A 24,107-nucleotide genomic window follows, 5' to 3' on the forward strand; every position below is an offset into this window, starting at 1 on the left:
ACTGAGCACACACACACACACACACTGAAGACACACACACACACACACACACACTGAAGACACACACACACACACACACACACACACACTGAAGACACACACACACACACACTGAAGACACACACACACACACACACACACACACACACACACACACACTGAAGACACACACACACACACACACACAGTGAAGACACACACACACACACACACACACACTGAAGACACACACACACACACACACACACACACACTGAAGACACACACACACACACACACACACATTGAAGACACACACACACACACATACACACACACACTGAGCACAGAAAACACCTGTATAATTCTTCATGATGATGTCAGGACTGATGACACACACACACACACACACACTGAGCACACACACACACACACACACACACACACACACTGAGCACAGAAAACACCTGTATAATTCTTCATGATGATGTCAGGACTGATGACACACACACACACACACTGAGCACACACACACACACACACTGAAGACACACACACACACACACACACACTGAAGACACACACACACACACACACACACACACTGAAGACACACACACACACACACACACACACACTGAAGACACACACACACACACACACACACTGAAGACACACACACACACACACACTGAAGACACACACACACACACACACACACACTGAAGACACACACACACACACACACACACACACACTGAAGACACACACACACACACACACACACACACACACACACACTGAGCACAGAAAACACCTGTATAATTCTTCATGATGATGTCAGGACTGATGACACACACACACACACACACTGAGCACACACACACACACACACTGAAGACACACACACACACACACACACTGAAGACACACACACACACACACACACACACACACACTGAAGACACACACACACACACACACACACACACTGAAGACACACACACACACACACACACACACACACACACTGAAGACACACACACACACACACACACACTGAAGACACACACACACACACACACACACTGAAGACACACACACACACACACACACACACACTGAAGACACACACACACACACACACACACACTGAAGACACACACACACACACACACACACACACTGAGCACAGAAAACACCTGTATAATTCTTCATGATGATGTCAGGACTGATGACACACACACACACACACACACACACTGAGCACACACACACACACACACTGAGCACAGAAAACATCTGTATAATTCTTCATGATGATGTCAGGACTGATGACACACACACACACACACACACACACACTGAGCACACACACACACACACACTGAGCACAGAAAACACCTGTATAATTCTTCATGATGATGTCAGGACTGATGACACACACACACACGCACACACTGAGCACACACACACACACACTGAGCACAGAAAACACCTGTATAATTCTTCATGATGATGTCAGGACTGATGACACACACACACACACACACACACACACACTGAGCACACACACACACACACTGAGCACAGAAAACACCTGTATAATTCTTCATGATGATGTCAGGACTGATGACACACACACACACACACACTGAACACACACACACACTGAAGACACACACACACACACACACACACTGAAGACACACACACACACACACACACACACACACACACTGAGCACAGAAAACATCTGTATAATTCTTCATGATGATGTCAGGACTGATGACACACACACACACACACACTGAACACACACACACACTGAAGACACACACACACACACACACACACACACTGAGCACAGAAAACATCTGTATAATTCTTCATGATGATGTCAGGACTGATGACACACACACACACACACACTGAACACACACACACACTGAAGACACACACACACACACACACACACACTGAGCACAGAAAACATCTGTATAATTCTTCATGATGATGTCAGGACTGATGACACACACACACTGAAGACACACACACACACACACACACACACTGAAGACACACACACACACACACACACACACACTGAGCACAGAAAACATCTGTATAATTCTTCATGATGATGTCAGGACTGATGACACACACACACACACACACTGAACACACACACACACTGAAGACACACACACACACACACACACACACACTGAAGACACACACACACACACACACACACACTGAGCACAGAAAACATCTGTATAATTCTTCATGATGATGTCAGGACTGATGATACTCCTGATGGGGTTTCGAGAAAGGAAGTTTCTCTGGACCGGGTCATTCTGGTATGACGTGTAAATATTCTGAACATAGTTTATAAGAGAGACGGAGGACACTCATCACGGCCGCTGGAAACACAAATGAACATTTATTCATGTGCAGGAAATCAATTATAGATTTGTAGAAATGTCTGATGTCAGTCGGAGATTCACAGTAAAAGACTTCAATTGATTCTGAAACTCTTCAGCAGCGCAAACATGTTCTGCATGTTTCACTGAATCTTTAATCAATTATCAGATATATGAAATATTACATTTAACATGTTTATTACAGATGTTTAAAGTGATCTTTATACTGAATGTGTGTATTTACAATTTCAACGAGTAAGAAATGAATGATATAATAAAACATGTGAAACTCCGACTGAAGTCGCATAATATAATTAATTATGAGATTAAGAGTCGAATCAATCACAGACATTAAATGATGAAAATAGTTCTTGTGTGTTTATGCTGTAAATGAAATATTATATCAAAACATTTCCATTTCTAACATGATAAATACTGAAATGATCAAATATTTTATTCTGCCAATTTTAGTGTGTGTTTCTGACACGGACCTGTTAAAGGGACAGTTCACCCAACTATAACAGTTCTGTCATCATTTACTCACCCTCATGTGGTTCCAAACCTGTATGAGTTGGCAGAATTGTCATTGTTGGGTGAACTGTCCCGTGTTTTTACTCCGAATGTTACTCGGTCGCCCAGAGAGAATGAGATTTTATATATTCATTTATATATCAAATGTAATTTTCTCCTGATATTTTATTTTATTAATAAAGTTACACAAATCACTGAACTGGGAATTCCTTCCAACGTTGAGATGCTTTTGGGACATGCGCATCATCATCACGTGAATCTCAGTTTAATGTGCTTTATGACACATATTCAGGATAATTACACTTGAAATGTGATTTCTGAGCCTGATACCTGAAGGGTATACTGTCACACAATGTTCTTTATGTAGAAAACAGAGAATCACGAAACAATGACATATTAAATGATAATGAATAACAGATTCTGCTCGTAAAATGCAGCTGTATTTATGATGTTGTTTAAAGAGGTTAAATCAGTAATGGGTATTCCCATAGTCAGGATTGTGCTTGCGGTTCGGACATGTCAGTTGGTCATTTCTCTGGGCATCGGGTAAAACAGTGACTTGTCCAGAGAGGAAAAGAGGAGTTTTTTCAGCTGTGGTGTAAATGAAGCATTATTCTCATCAATAGTTTTCCAGCAAGACCAGAGCTGGACTGTAAACTGACACACCGGGCATTTTCCTGGTGGGCCGACACACTTTGGGGCCGTTCAGGGGTGGACTGGCCATCGAGCGGGACGGTGGGTCGGCCGCTAAACTGGCAAAATGGGCCACGATAAGTATAACTTCATATACAGAACCACAAAACGATGGCGCGATATGCAGAAAAGGACAACGAAAGGTGCTGTAATATGAGCCGCATGATGTGATGTGGACTGCTGTAGCACTATTGTCTGCTTCACTGCTCATAAACACCAGCGCAAGTGCAACTGTGCCGCTCTTGAAGCGCTGATCAATCACGCAGATTATTATATGACCAGAGAAACAAGAAAATGTACAATCCACCCAGTTTGTAATACATGAAACAAACGTTACATCACAAATATAACTAATGTTTCATTACTGACGAGTTCATCAGTCTGCTGTAAAAGTCTCTTTCACTTCCTCCTCGTTAAAGTTCAATGCTGGACATCTTTGTTTACATCAAGAATCAACATTTGTACAAGTGCAAACCTAATTACTGATATCAAAGAGTTAAAAATGTAAATTTGCATTAGTAGTAATTACACTGCTGATAACAACAATTACCATTTCAACTAGAGAAAATGTACTTATGGATATCTATAATTCATTATATTAAATGTCAATATGGCTTGCCATACAGTACCCGTCGTCTGTAATACAGTACCCGTCGTCTGTAATACAGAACCCGTCGTCTGTAACACAGTACCCGTCGTCTGTAATACAGTACCCGTCGTGTGTAATACAGAACCCGTCGTCGTCTGTAATACAGAACCCGTCGTGTGTAATACAGTACCCGTCGTCTGTAATACAGTACCCGTCGTCTGTAATACAGTACCCGTCGTCTGTAATACAGAACCTGTCGTCTGTAACACAGTACCCGTCGTCTGTAATACAGAACCCGTCGTCTGTAACACAGTACCCGTCGTCTGTAATACAGTACCCGTCGTGTGTAATACAGAACCCGTCGTCGTCTGTAATACAGAACCCGTCGTGTGTAATGCAGAACCCGTCGTCGTCTGTAATACAGAACCCGTCGTCTGTAACACAGTACCTGTCGTCTGTAATACAGTACCCGTCGTGTGTAATACAGAACCCGTCGTCGTCTGTAATACAGAACCCGTCGTCTGTAACACAGTACCTGTCGTCTGTAATACAGTACCCGTCGTCTGTAATACAGTACCCGTCGTCTGTAATACAGAACCTGTCGTCTGTAACACAGTACCCGTCGTCTGTAATACAGAACCCGTCGTCTGTAACACAGTACCCGTCGTCTGTAATACAGTACCTGTCGTCTGTAACACAGAACCTGTCGTCTGTAACACAGTACCAGTCGTCTGTAACACAGTACCTGTCGTCTGTAATACAGTATCTGTCGTCTGTAATACAGTACCTGTCGTCTGTAACACAGTACCTGTCGTCTGTAATACAGAACCCGTCGTCTGTAACACAGTACCCGTCGTCTGTAATACAGTACCCGTCGTGTGTAATACAGAACCCGTCGTCGTCTGTAATACAGAACCCTTCGTGTGTAATACAGTACCCGTCGTCTGTAACACAGTACCCGTCGTCTGTAACACAGTACCCGTCGTCTGTAATACAGTACCGGTCGTCTGTAAGACAGTACCTGTCGTCTGTAACACAGTACCCGTCGTCTGTAATACAGTACCCGTCGTCTGTAACACAGTACCTGTCGTCTGTAAGACAGTACCTGTCGTCTGTAATACAGTACCCGTCGTCTGTAACACAGTACCCGTCGTCTGTAATACAGTACCTGTCGTCTGTAATACAGTACCCGTCGTCTGTAACACAGTACCCGTCGTCTGTAATACAGTACCCGTCGTCTGTAACACAGTACCTGTCGTCTGTAAGACAGTACCTGTCGTCTGTAACACAGTACCTGTCGTCTGTAATACAGTACCCGTCGTCTGTAATACAGAACCCGTCGTGTGTAATACAGTACCTGTCGTCTGTAATACAGAACCCGTCGTCTGTAATACAGTACCCGTCGTCTGTAATACAGAAACCGTCGTCTGTAACACAGTACCTGTCGTCTGTAATACAGTACCCGTCGTCTGTAATACAGTACCTGTCGTCTGTAATACAGAACCCGTCGTGTGTAATACAGTACCTGTCGTCTGTAATACAGAACCTGTCGTCTGTAATACAGTACCCGTCGTCTGTAATACAGTACCCGTCGTCTGTAATACAGAACCCGTCGTGTGTAATACAGTACCCATCGTAGTGTAATACAGTACCCGTCGTCTGTAATACAGAACCTGTCGTGGTGTAATACAGTACCCGTCGTCTGTAATACAGAACCCGTCGTGTGTAATACAGTACCCGTCGTCTGTAATACAGAACCCGTCGTCTGTAATACAGAACCCGTCATCTGTAATACAGTACCCGTCGTCTGTAATACAGTACCCGTCATCTGTAATACAGAACCCGTCGTCTGTAATACAGTACCCGTCGTCTGTAATACAGAACCCGTCGTCTGTAATACAGAACCCGTCGTGTGTAATACAGTACCCGTCGTCTGTAATACAGAACCCGTCGTCTGTAATACAGTACCCGTCGTCTGTAATACAGAAACCGTCGTCTGTAACACAGTACCTGTCGTCTGTAATACAGTACCCGTCGTCTGTAATACAGTACCTGTCGTCTGTAATACAGAACCCGTCGTGTGTAATACAGTACCTGTCGTCTGTAATACAGAACCTGTCGTCTGTAATACAGTACCCGTCGTCTGTAATACAGTACCCGTCGTCTGTAATACAGAACCCGTCGTGTGTAATACAGTACCCATCGTGTGTAATACAGTACCCGTCGTCTGTAATACAGAACCCGTCGTGTGTAATACAGTACCCGTCGTCTGTAATACAGAACCCGTCGTGTGTAATACAGTACCCGTCGTCTGTAATACAGAACCCGTCGTCTGTAATACAGAACCCGTCATCTGTAATACAGTACCCGTCGTCTGTAATACAGTACCCGTCATCTGTAATACAGAACCCGTCGTCTGTAATACAGTACCCGTCGTCTGTAATACAGAACCCGTCGTCTGTAATACAGAACCCGTCGTGTGTAATACAGTACCCGTCGTCTGTAATACAGAACCCGTCGTCTGTAATACAGAACCCGTCGTGTGTAATACAGAACCCGTCGTGTGTAATACAGTACCTGTCGTCTGTAACACAGAACCTGTCGTCTGTAACACAGTACCTGTCGTCTGTAACACAGAACCTGTCATCTGTAACACAGAACCCGTCGTGTGTAATACAGTACCCGTCGTCTGTAACACAGTACCCGTCGTCTGTAACACAGTACCTGTCGTCTGTAACACAGAACCCGTCGTCTGTAATACAGAACCCGTCGTGTGTAATACAGTACCCGTCGTCTGTAACACAGAACCCGTCGTGTGTAATACAGTACCTGTCGTCTGTAACAGAACCTGTCGTCTGTAATACAGTACTTGTCATTGGTTAGAATAGTTAAATGTAAGCAAAGACCTTAAATACACCCCGTTGAACAGACAGTATGTTTCTCACTCACTGAATTGTATTTGATTGGTGTCAGATTAAAAATGGCATCGACCCTGATCCTGAGACTGCTGCCCATCTCTGTCTTTCCATTTCCTGTTGAGGATGAGGATGTAGTGATAAAGTCATGATGCAGTGAACATATGGAAAATGTGCTTTTACACAATATGTGCTGTTTGAGTTAGGGTCGTTTGTGCTGCTCACAGAGAGTTCGACACATCAGCGGCAGATACAGCACAACAAACAGCTGGAGATCTGTTAACCAGCACAATCATGTGAATCACAGAGGATCAGAACATATTCATGTTTAATGCTGAACGGATTCACTGTTGATGAATAAACACAAAATAAAGCAACTTTTGTCAGAAGATCTGAATGAAGACGCTTCTCTTAGGTCAGGTTCAGGATGGCATACTCCCATACTACTCTTGCCACTTCTGCCATTGACAGATTTGATAAAAGTAGTATGGAGTATAGATAGTGTGCCAATCCGAACTCACCGTTAGACTCCAAACGGTCCCGTACGGAACATCTAGAGTACAGAGAGGGATACCTTTTTAAATAGTTTTGTGTTCCCTTGCAATTATTTTGGCTTCCCCCACAGTGACATTCTCCATCCCTGAACCATGATTTCACTAGAGTAACCATATAGCTGAATTATAGTTACTGTAGTAAAACCATCGGAAACACAAACTTTACTTTGGTTACTACAGTAACTACATTTGAACTATTAAAGGAATATTCCAGTTAATCTCAGTCGACAGCATTTGTGCTTATTGTTGATTACCACAAAAATAAATTTCGTCTCGTTCCTCCTTTTCTTTAATAAAGCACAAACGTGTGTTCCAGTGAGGCACTTATAATGGAAGTCAATGGGGCAATTTATGGAGTTTAAAGGCAGAAATGTGACGCTTATAATTTTATAAAAGCACTTAAATGAATTCTGTTAAAACTTTTGTATTATTTGAGCTGTAAGGTTGGTTAAATCATTGTTTTAGGATTATGTGTTACATCGTCATGGCAATAAAGTTGTATAATTGTCTATAGCTTCACACAGATGTGGTTATTAAGTGATTTAATGACAGTAAAATCATGTTAACACACATTTTGTTTATGTCTTGTGTCTATACTTGTGAAACAGTATTTTAATGTGTACAGATTAAACCCCATTGACTTGCATTGGTAGTGTCTCACTGGAACACACATTTAAAGAAAAGGAGGAACGAGTCAAAATATATTTTTGTGGTGATCAACATTATGACACAAATGCTGCTGATTGAGATTAACTGGAATATTCCTTTAACTATGGTACTAAGAATCAGTCATTCTCCCAAAAAATAAAAATGCTTAATTTTTTCCTATAGTAACATCATAGTTCATTTGTGGTATATGTACCATTTTTTTTAAATGGTTAATTTTCATAAGGATTTTATTATAACAAATTTTATGGAGGAAAACATGGTTTTAAAAACATACTTGTGCCACAAATGACTCATGATGTTACAATAGCAACCATAATATTCTGCTGAAAGATTATGACTTTTATTAGCATTGGTTTACCTGCATATTACATGATTTTATTATGATGAGGTTACTGCAGTTAACCCATGGGATAAAAGTATTATGAGGGAATACAAAATAATGACACTCAGATTCAGACAAAACACATTTTATAATCTGAGTTTTGCTTTGAAAGGAAGTCAAGATAGAACAAAAACTGAATTTACGCACTGGTCACTTTAGTGTGTTGTGTGCAGTCAGGAAGACGCTAAACATCTTCAGATGAAGAACACGTTCTTCAGGTTCAGCACTTCCTCTTAGTATCCTTCAACATCACCATCTGACTGACACAACAATTACATTTCAAATGAGTTTCTGTGTCATGCACATTCCTCTGATGCGTTCCATCATTCAGTGAATGTGAGGGACACTGTGAGGAATGAACAGGAAGTGCAGTGAATGTGAGGGACACTGAGGTGCGAACAGGAAGTGCAGTGAATGTGAGGGACACTGAGGTGTGAACAGGAAGTGCAGTGATAGTGAGGGACACTGTGAGGAATGAACAGGAAGTGCAGTGAATGTGAGGGACACTGAGGTACGAACAGGAAGTGCAGTGAATGTGAGGGACACTGAGGTGTGAACAGGAAGTGCAGTGATAGTGAGGGACACTGTGAGGAATGAACAGGAAGTGCAGTGAATGTGAGGGACACTGAGGTGTGAACAGGAAGTGCAGTGAATGTGAGGGACACTGTGAGGTGTGAACAGGAAGTGCAGTGAATGTGAGGGACACTGAGGAATGAACAGGAAGTGCAGTGAATGTGAGGGACACTGTGAGGTGTGAACAGGAAGTGCAGTGAATGTGAGGGACACTGTGAGGTGTGAACAGGAAGTGCAGTGAATGTGAGGGACACTGAGGTGTGAACAGGAAGTGCAGTGAATGTGAGGGACACTGAGGAATGAACAGGAAGTGCAGTGAATGTGAGGGACACTGTGAGGTGTGAACAGGAAGTGCAGTGAATGTGAGGGACACTGTGAGGTGTGAACAGGAAGTGCAGTGAATGTGAGGGACACTGTGAGGAATGAACAGGAAGTGCAGTGAATGTGAGGGACACTGTGAGGTGTGAACAGGAAGTGCAGTGAATGTGAGGGACACTGAGGTGTGAACAGGAAGTGCAGTGAATGTGAGGGACACTGAGGTGTGAACAGGAAGTGCAGTGAATGTGAGGAACACTGTGAGGTATGAACAGGAAGTGCAGTGAATGTGAGGGACACTGTGAGGTGTGAACAGGAAGTGCAGTGAATGTGAGGGACACTGAGGTGTGAACAGGAAGTGCAGTGAATGTGAGGAACACTGTGAGGTATGAACAGGAAGTGCAGTGAATGTGAGGGACAATGTGAGGTGTGAACAGGAAGTGCAGTGAATGTGAGGGACACTGTGAGTTGTGAACAGGAAGTGCAGTGAATGTGAGGGACACTGAGGTGTGAACAGGAAGTGCAGTGAATGTGAGGGACACTGTGAGGTGTGAACAGGAAGTGCAGTGAATGTGAGGGACACTGAGGTGTGAACAGGAAGTGCAGTGAATGTAAGGGACACTGTGAGGTGTGAACAGGAAGTGTAGTGAATATGAGGGACACTGAGGTGTGAACAGGAAGTGCAGTGAATGTGAGGGACACTGAGGTGTGAACAGGAAGTGCAGTGAATGTGAGGGACACTGAGGTGTGAACAGGAAGTGCAGTGAATGTAAGGGACACTGTGAGGTGTGAACAGGAAGTGTAGTGAATATGAGGGACACTGAGGTGTGACCAGGTAGTGCAGTGAATGTGAGGGACACTGAGGTGTGAACAGGAAGTGCAGTGAATTTGAGGGACACTGTGAGGTGTGAACAGGAAGTGCAGTGAATGTGAGGGACACTGTGAGGTGTGAACAGGAAAGTTTCGAAACGATGTTTGATGCTTCTGTGCAGTGAGCAAGTCAAACTGAGATTAGAGTGTTTATATAAATAAAAACAACATTAATGAACAAATACACAAGGAATGAAGTATGTAAATGGTTAAATCAATCCGGTGGCAGTTTCATTTTGTGCACTGATCGATACCCTTCATTTGTGTTTTTGAGTCCTGAGTGTTTCAACAAAACTGCAACTGTAAATCTCTTATTGACAGTACAAGAAATAATTTGTTCTCACATATAATACAACTAATATGGTTTCTCTGTACAGATGAGGCGATTCTGCACTACGGAAAAGGAAAGGCTCGTACTTTTACAAAATAAAAGTCCTTTTCCGATGATGTGGCGACACCCGTCCAAAGCTCCAGAGATTCAAATCAAGAGTCTCACTGGGTTTAAAGAGTTTTAAAAGAAAACAACTGAGAACTACAGGAGGTGCTCTATCTACAAATACCCCAGTAAACCTTGGCACTCGAGTACTCCGTCAAGGAGGGGCAACCAAACTAAAGAAAAGTATCTGTTCCATGTTCCCCAAAGCAAGCTGAGAAACATGATTGAATGATGGAGAAGTTGTTCATGTTTCTCCAAAGAGAGGAAACTCCACGCGACTGGATCGGGTTCAGGCATGTGGAAGCATTATATGACGGATTCCTGTAAACCGCTCCAGTTTAGTGCCGGATTCTTCATGGTAGCTTTAGAAAAGGACTCTGATGTAGTGTGACACAGAATCACAGCGGATCTGCTGGACTGTAGCGTGGTGGTGGATGGCGCCGGCCGACCCGGTTTGATTCTTTGGAGTAAAGCCCCATTGCTCTACCATCAGACTGAACAAAATCTGCACCCAATCAGAGATCTAGAACCGTGAATATTCTGCAGGTCTGGAGAGACCTGAGGGCACGTCCACACTCTGTTACACGGTTTACACCTCGCGCCCACACTAAAATGTGTTTTGTCCTCCACCGAAAACAACACTCTCCATTCCTGCTCACTTTGGCAATCGATGACGGTAGGAAAATGATTATTGTGGACGTGGCCTGTAAAGTTTTAGAACTTTACACAACTAATCGTGCACCAACGTCATGTTGGAGTTTACGTCGTTTTTATTACGAGTTCTTCGAAGAAGTGAACACTTTCTACCAGTTTCAATCTCATAATTACAGAATTTCCAACATAAAGTGAACGCACCATAATCCACTGAAAACTCTTCCAAGTCTTCTCTTCCCAAAGTGTGCTCGCTGCATTATCAGTGTGGGAAACGCTCTTCTAGTGTGGATCAGAGGCGTACACCTGGCCAGAAATATGAGTGTTTTCGGGAACGTTAGTTTACTCTGGAAGTCAACACTCGGCACACAGTTGTAGAGCGTCAGATGAGTGGATGTGGTTTTGTTCAGTGTGTCGGTGGACCAGAGACTCCGGGTGTCTGCTGTAACGCTCATCACAGGCACTGTGGGTGTTTGTGGAACTCAGCGTCTCATCTGACCCATCTGGTAGTTCTCTCGGGGCTGTCGATGGTGGTGTTGAGGCTGCGGTTGGCGCTGGGCCTGGCGTGGAGCCTGCCGTTGGTTCTGGTGTCCGTGAGGGTGCTGGTTCTGGTTCTGGTTGTGATGTTGATGATGTTGCTGCTGATTGGCTTGTTGAGCTCGTCGTCTCTTCAGAGTACCTTCACGAGAACAGAGGGGAAGAAAGAAAAATACGTTTTGTTCCAAGATTTACAATTGAAACAACACAAACAGATGGGTTTTTGTTTAGGTCTCTCTCTCTATCTCTCTATATATATACATACACTGGCGGCCAAAGGTTTGGAATAATGGACAGATTTTGCTCTTATGGAAAGAACTTGGTACTTTGATTCACACTTCCTGTAGCACTTGACCCTTCACCCCACACTTCCTGTAGCACTTGACCCTTCACCCCACACTTCCTGTAGCACTTGACCCTTCACCCCACACTTCCTGTAGCACTTGACCTTTCACAACACACTTCCTGTAGCACTTTAACTTTCACCCCACACTTCCTGTAGCACTTGACCCTTCACCCCACACTTCCTGTAGCCCTTGACCCTTCACCACACACTTCCTGTAGCACTTGACCTTTCACCCCACACTTCCTGTAGGACTTGACCTTTCACCCCACACTTCCTGTAGAACTTGACCTTTCGCCCCACACATCCTGTAGGACTTGACCTTTCACCCCACACTTCCTGTAGCACTTGACCTTTCACCCCACACTTCCTGTAGCACTTGACCTTTCACCCCACACTTCCTGTAGGACTTGACCTTTCACCCCACACTTCCTGTAGGACTTGACCTTTCACCACACATTTCCTGTAGCACTTGACCTTTCACCCCACACTTCCTGTAGCACTTGACCTTTCACCCCACACTTCCTGTAGGACTTGACCTTTCACCCCACACTTCCTGTAGCACTTGACCTTTCACCCCACACTTCCTGTAGGACTTGACCTTTCACCCCACACTTCCTGTAGCACTTGACCTTTCACAACACACTTCCTGTAGCACTTGACCTTTCACCCCACACTTCCTGTAGGACTTGACCTTTCACCCCACACTTCCTGCAGCACTTGACCCTTCACCACATACTTCCTGTAGCACTTTACCTTTCACCCCACACTTCCTGTAGCCCTTGACCCTTCACCCCACACTTCCTGTAGCCCTTGACCTTTCACCCCACACTTCCTGTAGCACTTGACCTTTCAAAGACGAGTCAAACCAAACATTTTATTTTTTTCAATTAGATTTTTACCAAGCCCCAGTAAATAGTGTGTAAATGGCCTGTTTTCACAGGGGTTAGTTTGGGGTCATGGGTTAAAGCACCTGGCAGTGGTTTTGGAGGGGGCAGTTTTGGGTTGCTGCTCGGTGTGTGAACGCTGCAGATTTTAATGAATCCCGCCATGAGCATGATCAGAGCGATTCCCATGAGTAACACCGCCCACCAATGAGCCTGTGAAACAGCAAACATACACACTGAATATATACAAGTGCAACACAACACCATCATCCGAGGAACTACACCAGTAAGACACTTGCCACTATCCACTCAGCGATGTTCTCGTAGAGCTCTGGGTTGAAGATGGCTTTCTTGAGTCGGGCGAGAGGACCGTCAGCGTCCACCAGACGACACTTCATGAACACGTCACAGTAACCCTTGAAGTCATTACAGGGCGAGCCCGCCTGCAGAGTCGTCACCTTCTTGTTGAAGAACCGTGCGAGGTGCTCGGAGCCGGTGCTGCTGCAGGTGCTCGGGTTCACTGCGACACACACAATCATAGACATTTAGAATTCAATTGCACATGTTTAAATTCACTCCTCTGAATTGCCCACATTGAAACATTGAAATGAGTTTTCCAGGTCATCGCTGAATGTGCACAACAGTGCACGCACACTTTTTCAGCCGTCTGTTCCGGAAGTATTTTTCCCATTAATTTCTTTCCATAGTTCATGAACCAGCTCCGAAGTTAATCACAACATTACAAACTTTGATTTGAAGCACAAATACAAGACTGTGTACGTCACGTCTTTAATGAGGGGATGAACTACAATCCCATGATGCATTGCCAATTATGTAATTGCATTAGAATGAGAGAAAAATATAAAACTATTGATTTAAAGTTACAGACACAATATATTTGTATTTTATTGTCAAATATTCAGATATATACAAATATATCAGTAGTTTGTGTAGAGAGACTCAACCGCATCATTCACAGTGCATCATGGGAGTGGCCGGAGCTCTTTTGACAGTTCTCTGATTGGTGGATCTCTCTTTAGGATTATGGGTAGTGTAGTTCTTCACCAGGATTCTGCTGTTAAACAGGATTTTTATACAATAAAGTTCAAAAACACAGAATTAAATCCAAGGACAACAAAATTAAGCCACAACACAAACACAAAATGATCAGAAAATATTGACAAAATGCTGTTCTTATTTATTGCAGATTATTTCCGTTGTGCTATGCTGTAGTGTTTTACTAATTTGTTTTTATTGTGCACCCCTGGGCCACAGTAATATTCACTGTAGGTCTGTCTTAAAAGGTTTACAACATCAGTTCATCTATGGAGAAAATGAATGGGATTGTCACTTCCGGAAGCACACTGTTGCACTCTGTTATGACATTATAAATGAAATGTAAAATGTAATTTTGAATGTAATTGTCAGAGCTGTGATTGTACTGACTCTTCTCCATGCAGCACACGTGACAGAGTTCAGTCTCGTCTTTGCCGTCCACACTGGCACAGGTGCAAACCTCCAGACCGTACTTCTCACAGATGGAGCCCGAGCAGCCCTGAAACACAGAACAGGAAGTGGTCATTAATCACATGTCATGTGTGAGTGGTTCTGCTGTGATGTCATTGGGCACTCACTCCGTTCAGGCAGACTTGCGTGTCTCCGTGGCAGGCGGTGAAGTTGGCTTTGGGTTCAGAGGTCGGGCACTGAGGGGACGCTCCGTTACACATTCCCTGATGAGCGCACTCCGACTCCTCGCGACATTTGTCGTTGCGACTCTTGTAGATGCATTCAGGAGTGCAGCAGGGACCCTGACTCGGACTTGATCAAACACATGATAACACACATTTCTATATCCAGCAAGAGAACTCTATTTACTGTAAGATTTATAAACATACAGAATCAGAGAAAACAACGAATGTTCACACACATTATTGACTTTATATGAAATCAGAATTCACTATTTAATTTCTATATAACTGTCTCTAGTCTTACTGTGAGCAACAGTCAGTGCAGGAAATGTTTGTAATATATAATGAGAGCGCTATATCGAGCATTTTCATTATGCTAAATATGATTTTTCCTTTGATTTTGGTGTGAAATCATGAGCTTGAAGTGTTTATGTGCAGCTGAAGTGTGTTTGATGTGTAATTAAAGTTTTACCTGCACACTTTGTTTGGTTTGAGTTTGCATTTCCTGTTATCTGGTTGATTAGCATCGTAGCAGCACTCGTCTTTACACTGATCGCTGTAACCGCAGTCACACTCTTCACCCGGCTCCACGAGACCGTTCCCACAGATGGGCTGACCGGACTCTGCATGCACACACACACACACACACGCGTACACACACGCGCACACACACACACGCGAACACACACACGCACAAGCACGCACAAGCACGCACGCACACACGCACAAGCACACGCACGCACGCACGCACGCACACACACGCACGCACACACATACACACACACGCAAGCACGCACACACACACACACGCACACACACACACACGCACACACGTGTCAGGATGCCCGTGTGATCATGTGATATTTGTGAAGCATCACAGACTCTCTCGTCCACTCACCCACGAAACAGCTCCCTCTCTTCTTCTCCAGCACCTGACTGATGTTCTTGATGCTGCACACGGAGAACTTGTTGTTGTTCAGTTTGTCTCCGGATGTTGCTCGAGCGTACATTATGTAATTTCCTCTTTCCTTCTTGTCCTGGCTCTTAGACTCGCCCGGCGTGCACTCTGACCCCGAATCATGCTGACGAGCAGAGACAAAATCATCATTACCACCAAAACACACGGCCTTGCCCCTCACATTAGGGTTAATAATAATCTTGATTTATTTACATTCTACATGAATAAATACTCAATGTGTTATAGATGAGTGTTTCATCAACTTCATGTGGCTCAGAAAAACTGCTTTTGTTTTGTTCTCAATCATGAGAAAAATCTTATGTTGATTTGACAAAGCAATCAAAAGTTATAACATTACAAATATAATTTTGAACAGAATGAGTTTCATTCTGTGTCATTTGAGTCATCATTGAGTCTGTGTCGTGTATTTGGCGCCATCTCCTGGTGGTCATATGTAACGTGCTTCATGTGGATTATCTAATGATCTATACATCTGATTATCTTGTGTGTGGACTCGTTTGAAAGATAATCACAGACTCTAAATAATCATATGTGATATTTTATGTTCTGTTTATTTTTCGTAAAGTTATAAGTCAAAACGTGCCATATAATCAACACCTGTTCACATGAAACATAATTGTCAAAGACATATATTTAGCTGTTACTCGCTATATTTGTGTCTGTGAGTAAAACAAATAGTCTGGTTGTATTTTACTCTTTAAGATCTTTCCAACAACATATGACACATGAATATTTGATCAGTTTGATGTTTTTAATGATAATGCAGTGCAAAAATATGAATAAATGATCCGAACGGAAACTTCTGATTCATCTGCAGATTTTAAAGCACTTGTTCAGTTTTGGTCATAATATCTACAAGCATTATAAAGTCGAGCTTCTAAACTTTCAGACGACACATATATTGTGTTGGTCATGACTGAAGCTGTTGTTTTAGTGCTTTTTAAACTGTACTGAGTGCAAGTGCATGCAGGACTCTTCCTTCACTGTCCAAAATAATTCTTATGAACTCACCGGAGATCCAAAGTTGTGTCCGACCTCATGAGCGAAGGTGATGTGTGAGACTTTAGGAGGCACGTGTGAGGCGTAATTCTGAACGGTGATGATTCCGGTGTTCAGAGATTTCTTCTTCCCATCAGAATATAATTTACTCTTCTCACAGATCCCACCAGAACTCCCTGTAAACACACAGACAGGATCAGAACCTGCCGGACGGCTCATTACTTCACCGGCTCTCATGTGAGTGAAGTTCTGTGCTTTACCCGCGGGCGCGCCGACCCAGGCCAGACCCAACACCCCGTCGTCAAAATCTCTATCGGTGAAGACGTACGCCAGACAGTAATCGTCATGATTCTGCTCAGAGTTCAGTTCCAGAAACTTCTCCACGCCGATGTTGGCGAAGCGGAACGGGTTCGAGCGATCTCGCTCATCACTGGTGGTGTTGATCTGACACGAGCAAGAACAAGAACATCATCATCATCAACATTATTATTATGATGAAGAGTGCAGTTACAGTAAACACAGTCCTGAGGGACATACCCGTATCCTCTTCACCATGAAGCTGATGTTCCGGATGCCCATGAAATCTGTTCCCTGATATATGGCATCAATGGCCTTCACATGACTGGAGATCTGAGGAGATACACAACATCACCTGCATCTGTCAGTGTCAATCATCAATCAATCGTTAACCGTTAGTGTCGCACCTGAGCGATGACGGCCTCTCTGGTCTTGTAGTATTTGTAGAACAGATGATCGGTCTGGATGAAGAGTTGACACGTGTTCTTCTCCACCTGTGTCATCCTCCTCTTCCTCAGGAGATCATCTGCAGACTTCTGCTCCTACAAACAAACCAAAGCATTTATACTGCGTCATGTCTGTAAGTCATGTTCTCTGGCCTGTTGTTGCTCATATATCAAATAATCGAGTCTTTCTGAGTTCTCTGGACGCGTTCAGAAGATGATGTAGATCGTGTGACCTTCTGCGGCTCCTCCAGCGTTGCCGACTGATATTTCTTCATTCTCTCAAACACAGATGAATCTGCACAGCCGCCTTCAGGACCGTATTTATGGGGATAATCTGAAGCACGAGATGAGAGAACATAGATTGCTCATTTAAATGCACCCAACAAAATCTGGAACAGGCCAAACAAATAATAATATCTACTCTTTGATAATACATTTGAGGATTGAGTTTGACTCACTTATGTCGTCCTCGTGGTAGATGACGGAGTGGAACGGGACGCTTTTATCCTCCAGGTATCTCTCGGCCGGTTCCACGTAATATGTTCCTCGATGAGACTGAATGAAGCCCTCGAACCTCCCATCCACGATGGATCCGTGAGTCAGAGTGCCCTGTTCACCTGCAGACCGGTCCAGACCACAAACAGATTTAGATTCAAACCTCCTGCACTGATGTCACGCCGCATTCGGCCTCGAACACTCAAATACACTTCAGAAGACTTGGAATATAGCACACAATCCTATCCTCTGGTTTTCTGCTTTATATAAGTTCCTCTAAAGTGCTGTCCGCTTGTCGCTGTGCTCACCATATATCTCTCCAGTGTAGACGTGTGAGGTGTCGTAGTTCATCTCCTCTCCAGACATCTCCAGTTTAAAATCATCAGAGAACAGCTGCGTGTCTCTCTTCATGCGCAGGTTGAAATGTCTGTCACATGGAAACACAACACAGATGATCAAACACTGTTTTACATGGGAAAGAGCGTTTATTATTGCATCTGAATGAATGTTACAGTGCAAGTGAATGGTTGCCAGAACTTTGAAGCCCCAAAAAGCACATAAAGGCAGCATAAAAGTAATCAATAAGACTCCAGTGGTTTAATCCATGTCTTCAGAAGTGATATGATAGCTGTGGGTCTGAAACTGATCAATATTTATGTCATTTTTTTACTATAAATTATTTTGCTCGACCAGTAGATGTTGATAAAGAATGCAAATCGCTAAAAAATGCTTTTATTTCTGAATAATAATTTACACTTTTGGCACATTTTAATGCTCTGTGCAGAATAAAACAAATTTAAGGCTTGACAACACAAAATGGGTTTTATAGCATAGAAGCTGAACTTTATAATGCATAAAGGTAATATCACCAACTCTCAACAGGTGCTGACAAATTATAAAGTGTTGTTTTCATGACTTATGATTATTTGCTGTACATCATACTGTCAAACACTGAACGGACTGGAAAGTTCTCGAAATATTGTTTCACTCACACAGCACAAATACAGTTAAAGTCACAGTTTACATACACTTAGATTGAAGTCATTAAAACACAGCCTTTTAAGGCCTCTTAAACTCAGTGTCTCTTTGCTTGACCACATTGGTCAGCCAAGACCTCAGAAAACTATTGTGGACCTCCACAAGTCTGGATCATCCTTGGGAGCAATTTCCAAACACCTGAAGGTGCCACGTTCATCTGTACAAACAATAGTACACAAGTATAAACACCATGTGACCACACAGTCATCACACCGCTCAGGAAGGAGACACATTCTGTCTCCTAGAGATGAACGTAGTTTGTGTGAAAAGTGCAAATCAATCCCAGAACAACAGCAAAGGACCTTGTGAAGATCCTGGAGGAAACAGGTGGACGAGTATCTAGATCCACAGCAAAACCAGTCCTATATGGACATCACCTGAAAGGCTCAGCAAGGAAGAAGCCGCTGCTCCAAAACCACCATAAACAAGCCAGAATACAGTTTGCAAGTGCACATGAGGACCAAGATCTGACTTTAGGAGAAATGTCCTCTGGTCTGATGAAACACAGATTGACCTGTTTGGTCATAATGAGCATCGGTATGTTTGGAGGGAAAAGGGTGAAGAACAGCATCCCAACCATGAAGCATGGGGGTGCAGCATCATGTTGTGGGGGTGCTGCAGGAGGGACGGGTGCACTTCACTAAACAGATGATGACATCATGAGGAAGGAACATTATGTGGATATATTGAAGCAACATCTCAAGACATCAGACAGGAAGTTAAAGCTCGTCACAAATGGGTCTTCCAAATGGACAATGACCCCAAGCACACCTCCAGAGTTGGGCAAAATGGCTTAAAGACAACAAAGTCAAGATATTGGAGTGGCATCACAAAGTCCTGACCTCAATCCCACAGAACAATCCTGACTCAGTTACAGCAGTTCTGTCTGGAGGAACGGGACAAAATTCCAGCAACTGATTGTGAGAAGCTTGTGGACGGAAACCCAAAACATTTGATATAAGTTAAACAATATAAAGGCAATGCTGCCAAACACTGACAAAGTGTGTGTAAACTTCTGACTTCGACTGTATATAGAGCGTATCAAGAATCATAGAGTTTATAAGTTAGTGTTCGTACAGATGCTTGAAAGTTAAATACAATGTTCAAGCACATTTTTATTCGTTTTCAAGGACTTTGCTCGAGATGTCATTAAAACAAATTATTTATTTAAGCAGCCTCTGAACTTTGACCTTAAAAATGATTTTCTACAACTTTTAATTGAAAACTTTTTAAATCATAAAAAAAAAGGTTTTAACATTGATAACACCAATAACATGAAATCACGGGACAAACATTCTTTTTACATTATTAATAATCATTTTGTTTTGCTTCTTAGTGCTTTTGTTCGTCCTTGCATTAATACTTTTATTAAAAATAAATACAAAATAAAACATAAATAAGATGTCAAAGAAGTGCAGCACCAGATGAAGGGGACAAGGACTTTCATATCATTAAAGTTAGGTTATACAATTATTTAAAAATAAATTAAAATAACTTTTGATATTTGAAAGCTTTTGAAAGGTTTTCATGATTAAAAGGTCAAGGACACGATTGACCTAAATGTTGTCAGAACCAGGGAGGATCTGTTACAAAACCGCCCAATCACAGCAGTCAGTCCATGCGGTCAGTCCATGCGGTCAGTCCATGCGGTCAGTCCATGCGGTCAGTCCATGTGTTTATAGAGACGGGCACGTCAGACGTCGCTCAGGATGGATGCAGAACTATAATGCCGTGTGATATCACGTGATACAGTTTTGGAGCAGAACAGATGTTGGATCATTGATCTTTACATGAGGACTCGAGTTAATTACGACTGACACTCATGAATAATTCATGAATAAACCGTGACCTTTGAAATCACATTGCCGTCACGTTTCATCAGAATTACTTTATTTACAAGATTTTCCTGCACACAGACTCAGGAAGGATTTATTACTATGGCAACACTCATATCAACAATACCAAATTGATTCATGAGTGGATGTTATTGATAAGAGCACAACACTTCATAACTGCAGTACATCCATATTTATGTGCATCAGGTAAAATGGGCTTTTATAATATTACACATATGTTTAACTGATGTGTTTATATGATGTTACAGCAGTCAGGTGGAAGAAGTTTTCAACTTGTAAACACAAGTTCTACAAAGATGAGATCCATTTTACCTAGTGGTAAACTGCTAATGACGTGAGACTCGTCAATAACAGATATTTCGAGTTGTTATCACTCCTGTTGGTATGTAAAACAGATATTTCGAGTTGTTATCACACCTGTTGGTATGTAAAACAGAGCAGCGTCTCACCTGCCGTGTGCGTGGAACTCCAGGTTCAGGAACTGATGCGACAGCGTCCTCTTGGCTCTCTGATGACTGCTGTGGACCGGCTCCGTGTCGTACCACAGACCCTCGTAGTGACGGATGTACTTGTTCAAGGGGTTGCCATAGTAACCTGTACACCACACAGACAACAGCACTGTGTCACAGCATCAGACACTTCAGCAATATCACACTAACACTGAATATGAGCACGGATGTGACTGGCTGAACACACAAGATCACACAAAGCAAGTTCATATTGTGTAACTGATATTATATGATATTATATTATATGTGCCACCAATGAAAACCGTTCCAACAGAAGCCAAAGCTGAGAAAGGGATCCAATCAGTGAAATGGTCCAGTGCTGTTATATAAAATAACATCACAATAGATGATGCAGATCTGGACATGCCCAATCACACGTCTGTTCTCACCTGATATTCTGGCGTCTGGACCAACTCTGGGTGTGTTGGCATGGGTACAGTTTGATAAATCTACAATGTTCGTGACAGTGATGGTCAAATATAATTTCACACAGAAACAACCGTACAGCACAACACTCTTAGTGAACTGCTATACAATCTATAAGACACAACACTGCTGTTCAATACAATCTACTGTCAATAGGAAATATTCATATTATTAGAAGTTTTTCTGGTTTTGTTCTTTCAGTTTCAAGTGAGATATAAGTTTAAATTTAAGTTGTTCAATCAACAGTATTTGTGACAATGTTGATTAACACAAACATTTATTTCGACTCGCTCCTTTACCATCCAAAAATATTTGTATGGTAAATTATGGTGTTTGTTTATGGTTAATGATGTGTGTTGATGGTGTTTGTTTATAGTTAATGATGTTGTGTTGATGGTGTTTGTTTATGGTTAATGATGTTGTGTTGATGGTGTTTGTTTATGGTTAATGATGTTGTGTTGATTGTGTTTGTTTATGGTTAATGATATTGTGTATATGGTGTTTGTTTATGGTTAATGATGTTGTGTTTATGGTGTTTGTTTATGGTTAATGATGTTGTGTTGATGGTGTTTGTTTATGGTTAATGATGTTGTGTATATGGTGTTTGTTTATGGTTAATGATACTGTGTTTATGGTGTTTGTTTATGGTTAATGATGTTGTGTTTATGGTGTTTGTTTATGGTTAATGATGTTGTGTATATGGTGTTTGTTTATGGTTAATGATGTTGTGTTTATGGTGTTTGTTTATGGTTAATGATGTTGTGTTGATTGTGTTTGTTTATGGTTAATGATATTGTGTATATGGTGTTTGTTTATGGTTAATGATGTTGTGTTTATGGTGTTTGTTTATGGTTAATGATGTTGTGTTGATGGTGTTTGTTTATGGCTAATGATGTTGTGTTGATGGTAAATAGTGTTTGTTTATGGTTAATGATATTGTGTTTATGGTGTTTGTTTATGGTTAATGATGTTGTGTTGATGGTGTTTGTTTATGGTTAATGATGTTGTGTTGATGGTGTTTGTTTATGGTTAATGATGTTGTGTTGATGGTGTTTGTTTATGGTTAATGATGTTGTGTTGATGGTGTTTGTTTATGGTTAATTATGTTGTGTTGATGGTAAATGGTGTTTGTTTATGGTTAATGATATTGTGTTGATGGTGTTTGTTTATGGTTAATGATGTTGTGTTGATGGTGTTTGTTTATGGTTAATTATGTTGTGTTGATGGTAATTGATGGTGTTTGTTTATGGTACATGATGGTCTTTGTGATGTTGTGTTTATAGTTAATGATGTTGTGTTGGTCTTTGTTTATGGTTAATGCTGTTGTGTTGGTGGTGTTTGTTTATGGTCAATGGTGTTGTGTTGATGGTAAATTATGGTGTTTGTTTATGGTTAATGATGTTGTGTTTATGGTAAATGATGGTGTTTGTTTATGATTATTGATGTTGTGTTGGTGTTTGTTTATGGTTAATGCTGTTGTGTATGTGGTGTTTGTTTATGGTTAATGCTGTTGTGTTTATGTAAATGATGGTGTTTGTTTATGATTATTGATGTTGTGTTGGTGTTTGTTTATGGTTAATGATGTTGTGTTTATGGTAAATGATGGTGTTTGTTTATGATTATTGATGTTGTGTTGGTGTTTGTTTATGGTTAATGCTGTTGTGTATGTGGTGTTTGTTTATGATTATTGATGTTGTGTTGGTGTTTGTTTATGGTTAATGCTGTTGTATATATGGTGTTTGTTTATGATTAATGCTGTTGTGTATGTGGTGTTTGTTTATGGTAAATGATGGTGTTTGTTTATGGTTAATGGTGGTGTTTGTTTATGATTAATGATGTTGTGTTGGTGTTTGTTTATGGTTAATGCTGTTGTGTATGTGGTGTTTGTTTATGATTAATGATGTTGTGTTGATGGTAAATTATGTTGTTTGTTTATGGTTAATGGTGGTGTTAGTTTATGATTAATGATGTTGTGTTGATGGTGTTTGTTTATGGTTTATGTTGTGTTGATGGTAATTGATTAT

The 24,107-nt window shown here is 42.0% G+C and overlaps 2 protein-coding genes across 3 annotated transcripts in view; one reads left to right on the plus strand and one right to left on the minus strand.

The window, feature by feature from the left end:
* Nucleotides 1-3,434: 3,434 nt before the first annotated feature.
* On the plus strand, nt 3,435-5,857 carry LOC127640207 (mucin-3B-like). Its single transcript, XM_052122661.1, has one exon. It carries the CDS (start codon nt 4,232-4,234, stop codon nt 5,855-5,857), a length of 1,626 nt encoding a protein of 541 aa, XP_051978621.1. The 5' UTR covers nt 3,435-4,231.
* Nucleotides 5,858-10,622: 4,765 nt separating this feature from the next.
* The window catches only part of LOC127640620 (disintegrin and metalloproteinase domain-containing protein 10-like), a 15,382-nt gene continuing 1,897 nt past the window's right edge, over nt 10,623-24,107 (minus strand). The window contains exons 2-16 of one of the 2 annotated variants that reach the window (XM_052123279.1): nt 21,598-21,742; nt 18,563-18,681; nt 18,218-18,376; nt 17,993-18,093; nt 17,721-17,849; nt 17,554-17,646; nt 17,277-17,460; nt 17,029-17,192; nt 15,937-16,120; nt 15,511-15,661; nt 14,985-15,168; nt 14,797-14,905; nt 13,650-13,870; nt 13,437-13,563; nt 10,623-12,262 (exon numbers count right to left, since the gene is read on the minus strand). In XM_052123279.1, coding sequence (XP_051979239.1) covers nt 12,066-12,262; nt 13,437-13,563; nt 13,650-13,870; nt 14,797-14,905; nt 14,985-15,168; nt 15,511-15,661; nt 15,937-16,120; nt 17,029-17,192; nt 17,277-17,460; nt 17,554-17,646; nt 17,721-17,849; nt 17,993-18,093; nt 18,218-18,376; nt 18,563-18,681; nt 21,598-21,742 — 2,267 coding nt within the window. In that variant the 3' untranslated portion in view covers nt 10,623-12,065. Of the gene's footprint in view, nt 12,263-13,436; nt 13,564-13,649; nt 13,871-14,796; nt 14,906-14,984; nt 15,169-15,510; nt 15,662-15,936; nt 16,121-17,028; nt 17,193-17,276; nt 17,461-17,553; nt 17,647-17,720; nt 17,856-17,992; nt 18,094-18,217; nt 18,377-18,562; nt 18,682-21,597; nt 21,743-24,107 lie in introns of both variants that reach the window. The other variant, XM_052123278.1, reaches the window with a different exon arrangement.

Source organism: Xyrauchen texanus, chromosome 49, assembly GCF_025860055.1.
Source record: "Xyrauchen texanus isolate HMW12.3.18 chromosome 49, RBS_HiC_50CHRs, whole genome shotgun sequence".
Taxonomy (NCBI): Eukaryota; Metazoa; Chordata; class Actinopteri; order Cypriniformes; family Catostomidae; genus Xyrauchen; species Xyrauchen texanus.

Excerpts from the sequence above, each read along its gene's own strand:
- LOC127640207 (XM_052122661.1), top strand. The coding sequence starts at position 4,232 with ATGTCAATATGGCTTGCCATACAGTACCCGTCGTCTGTAATACAGTAC.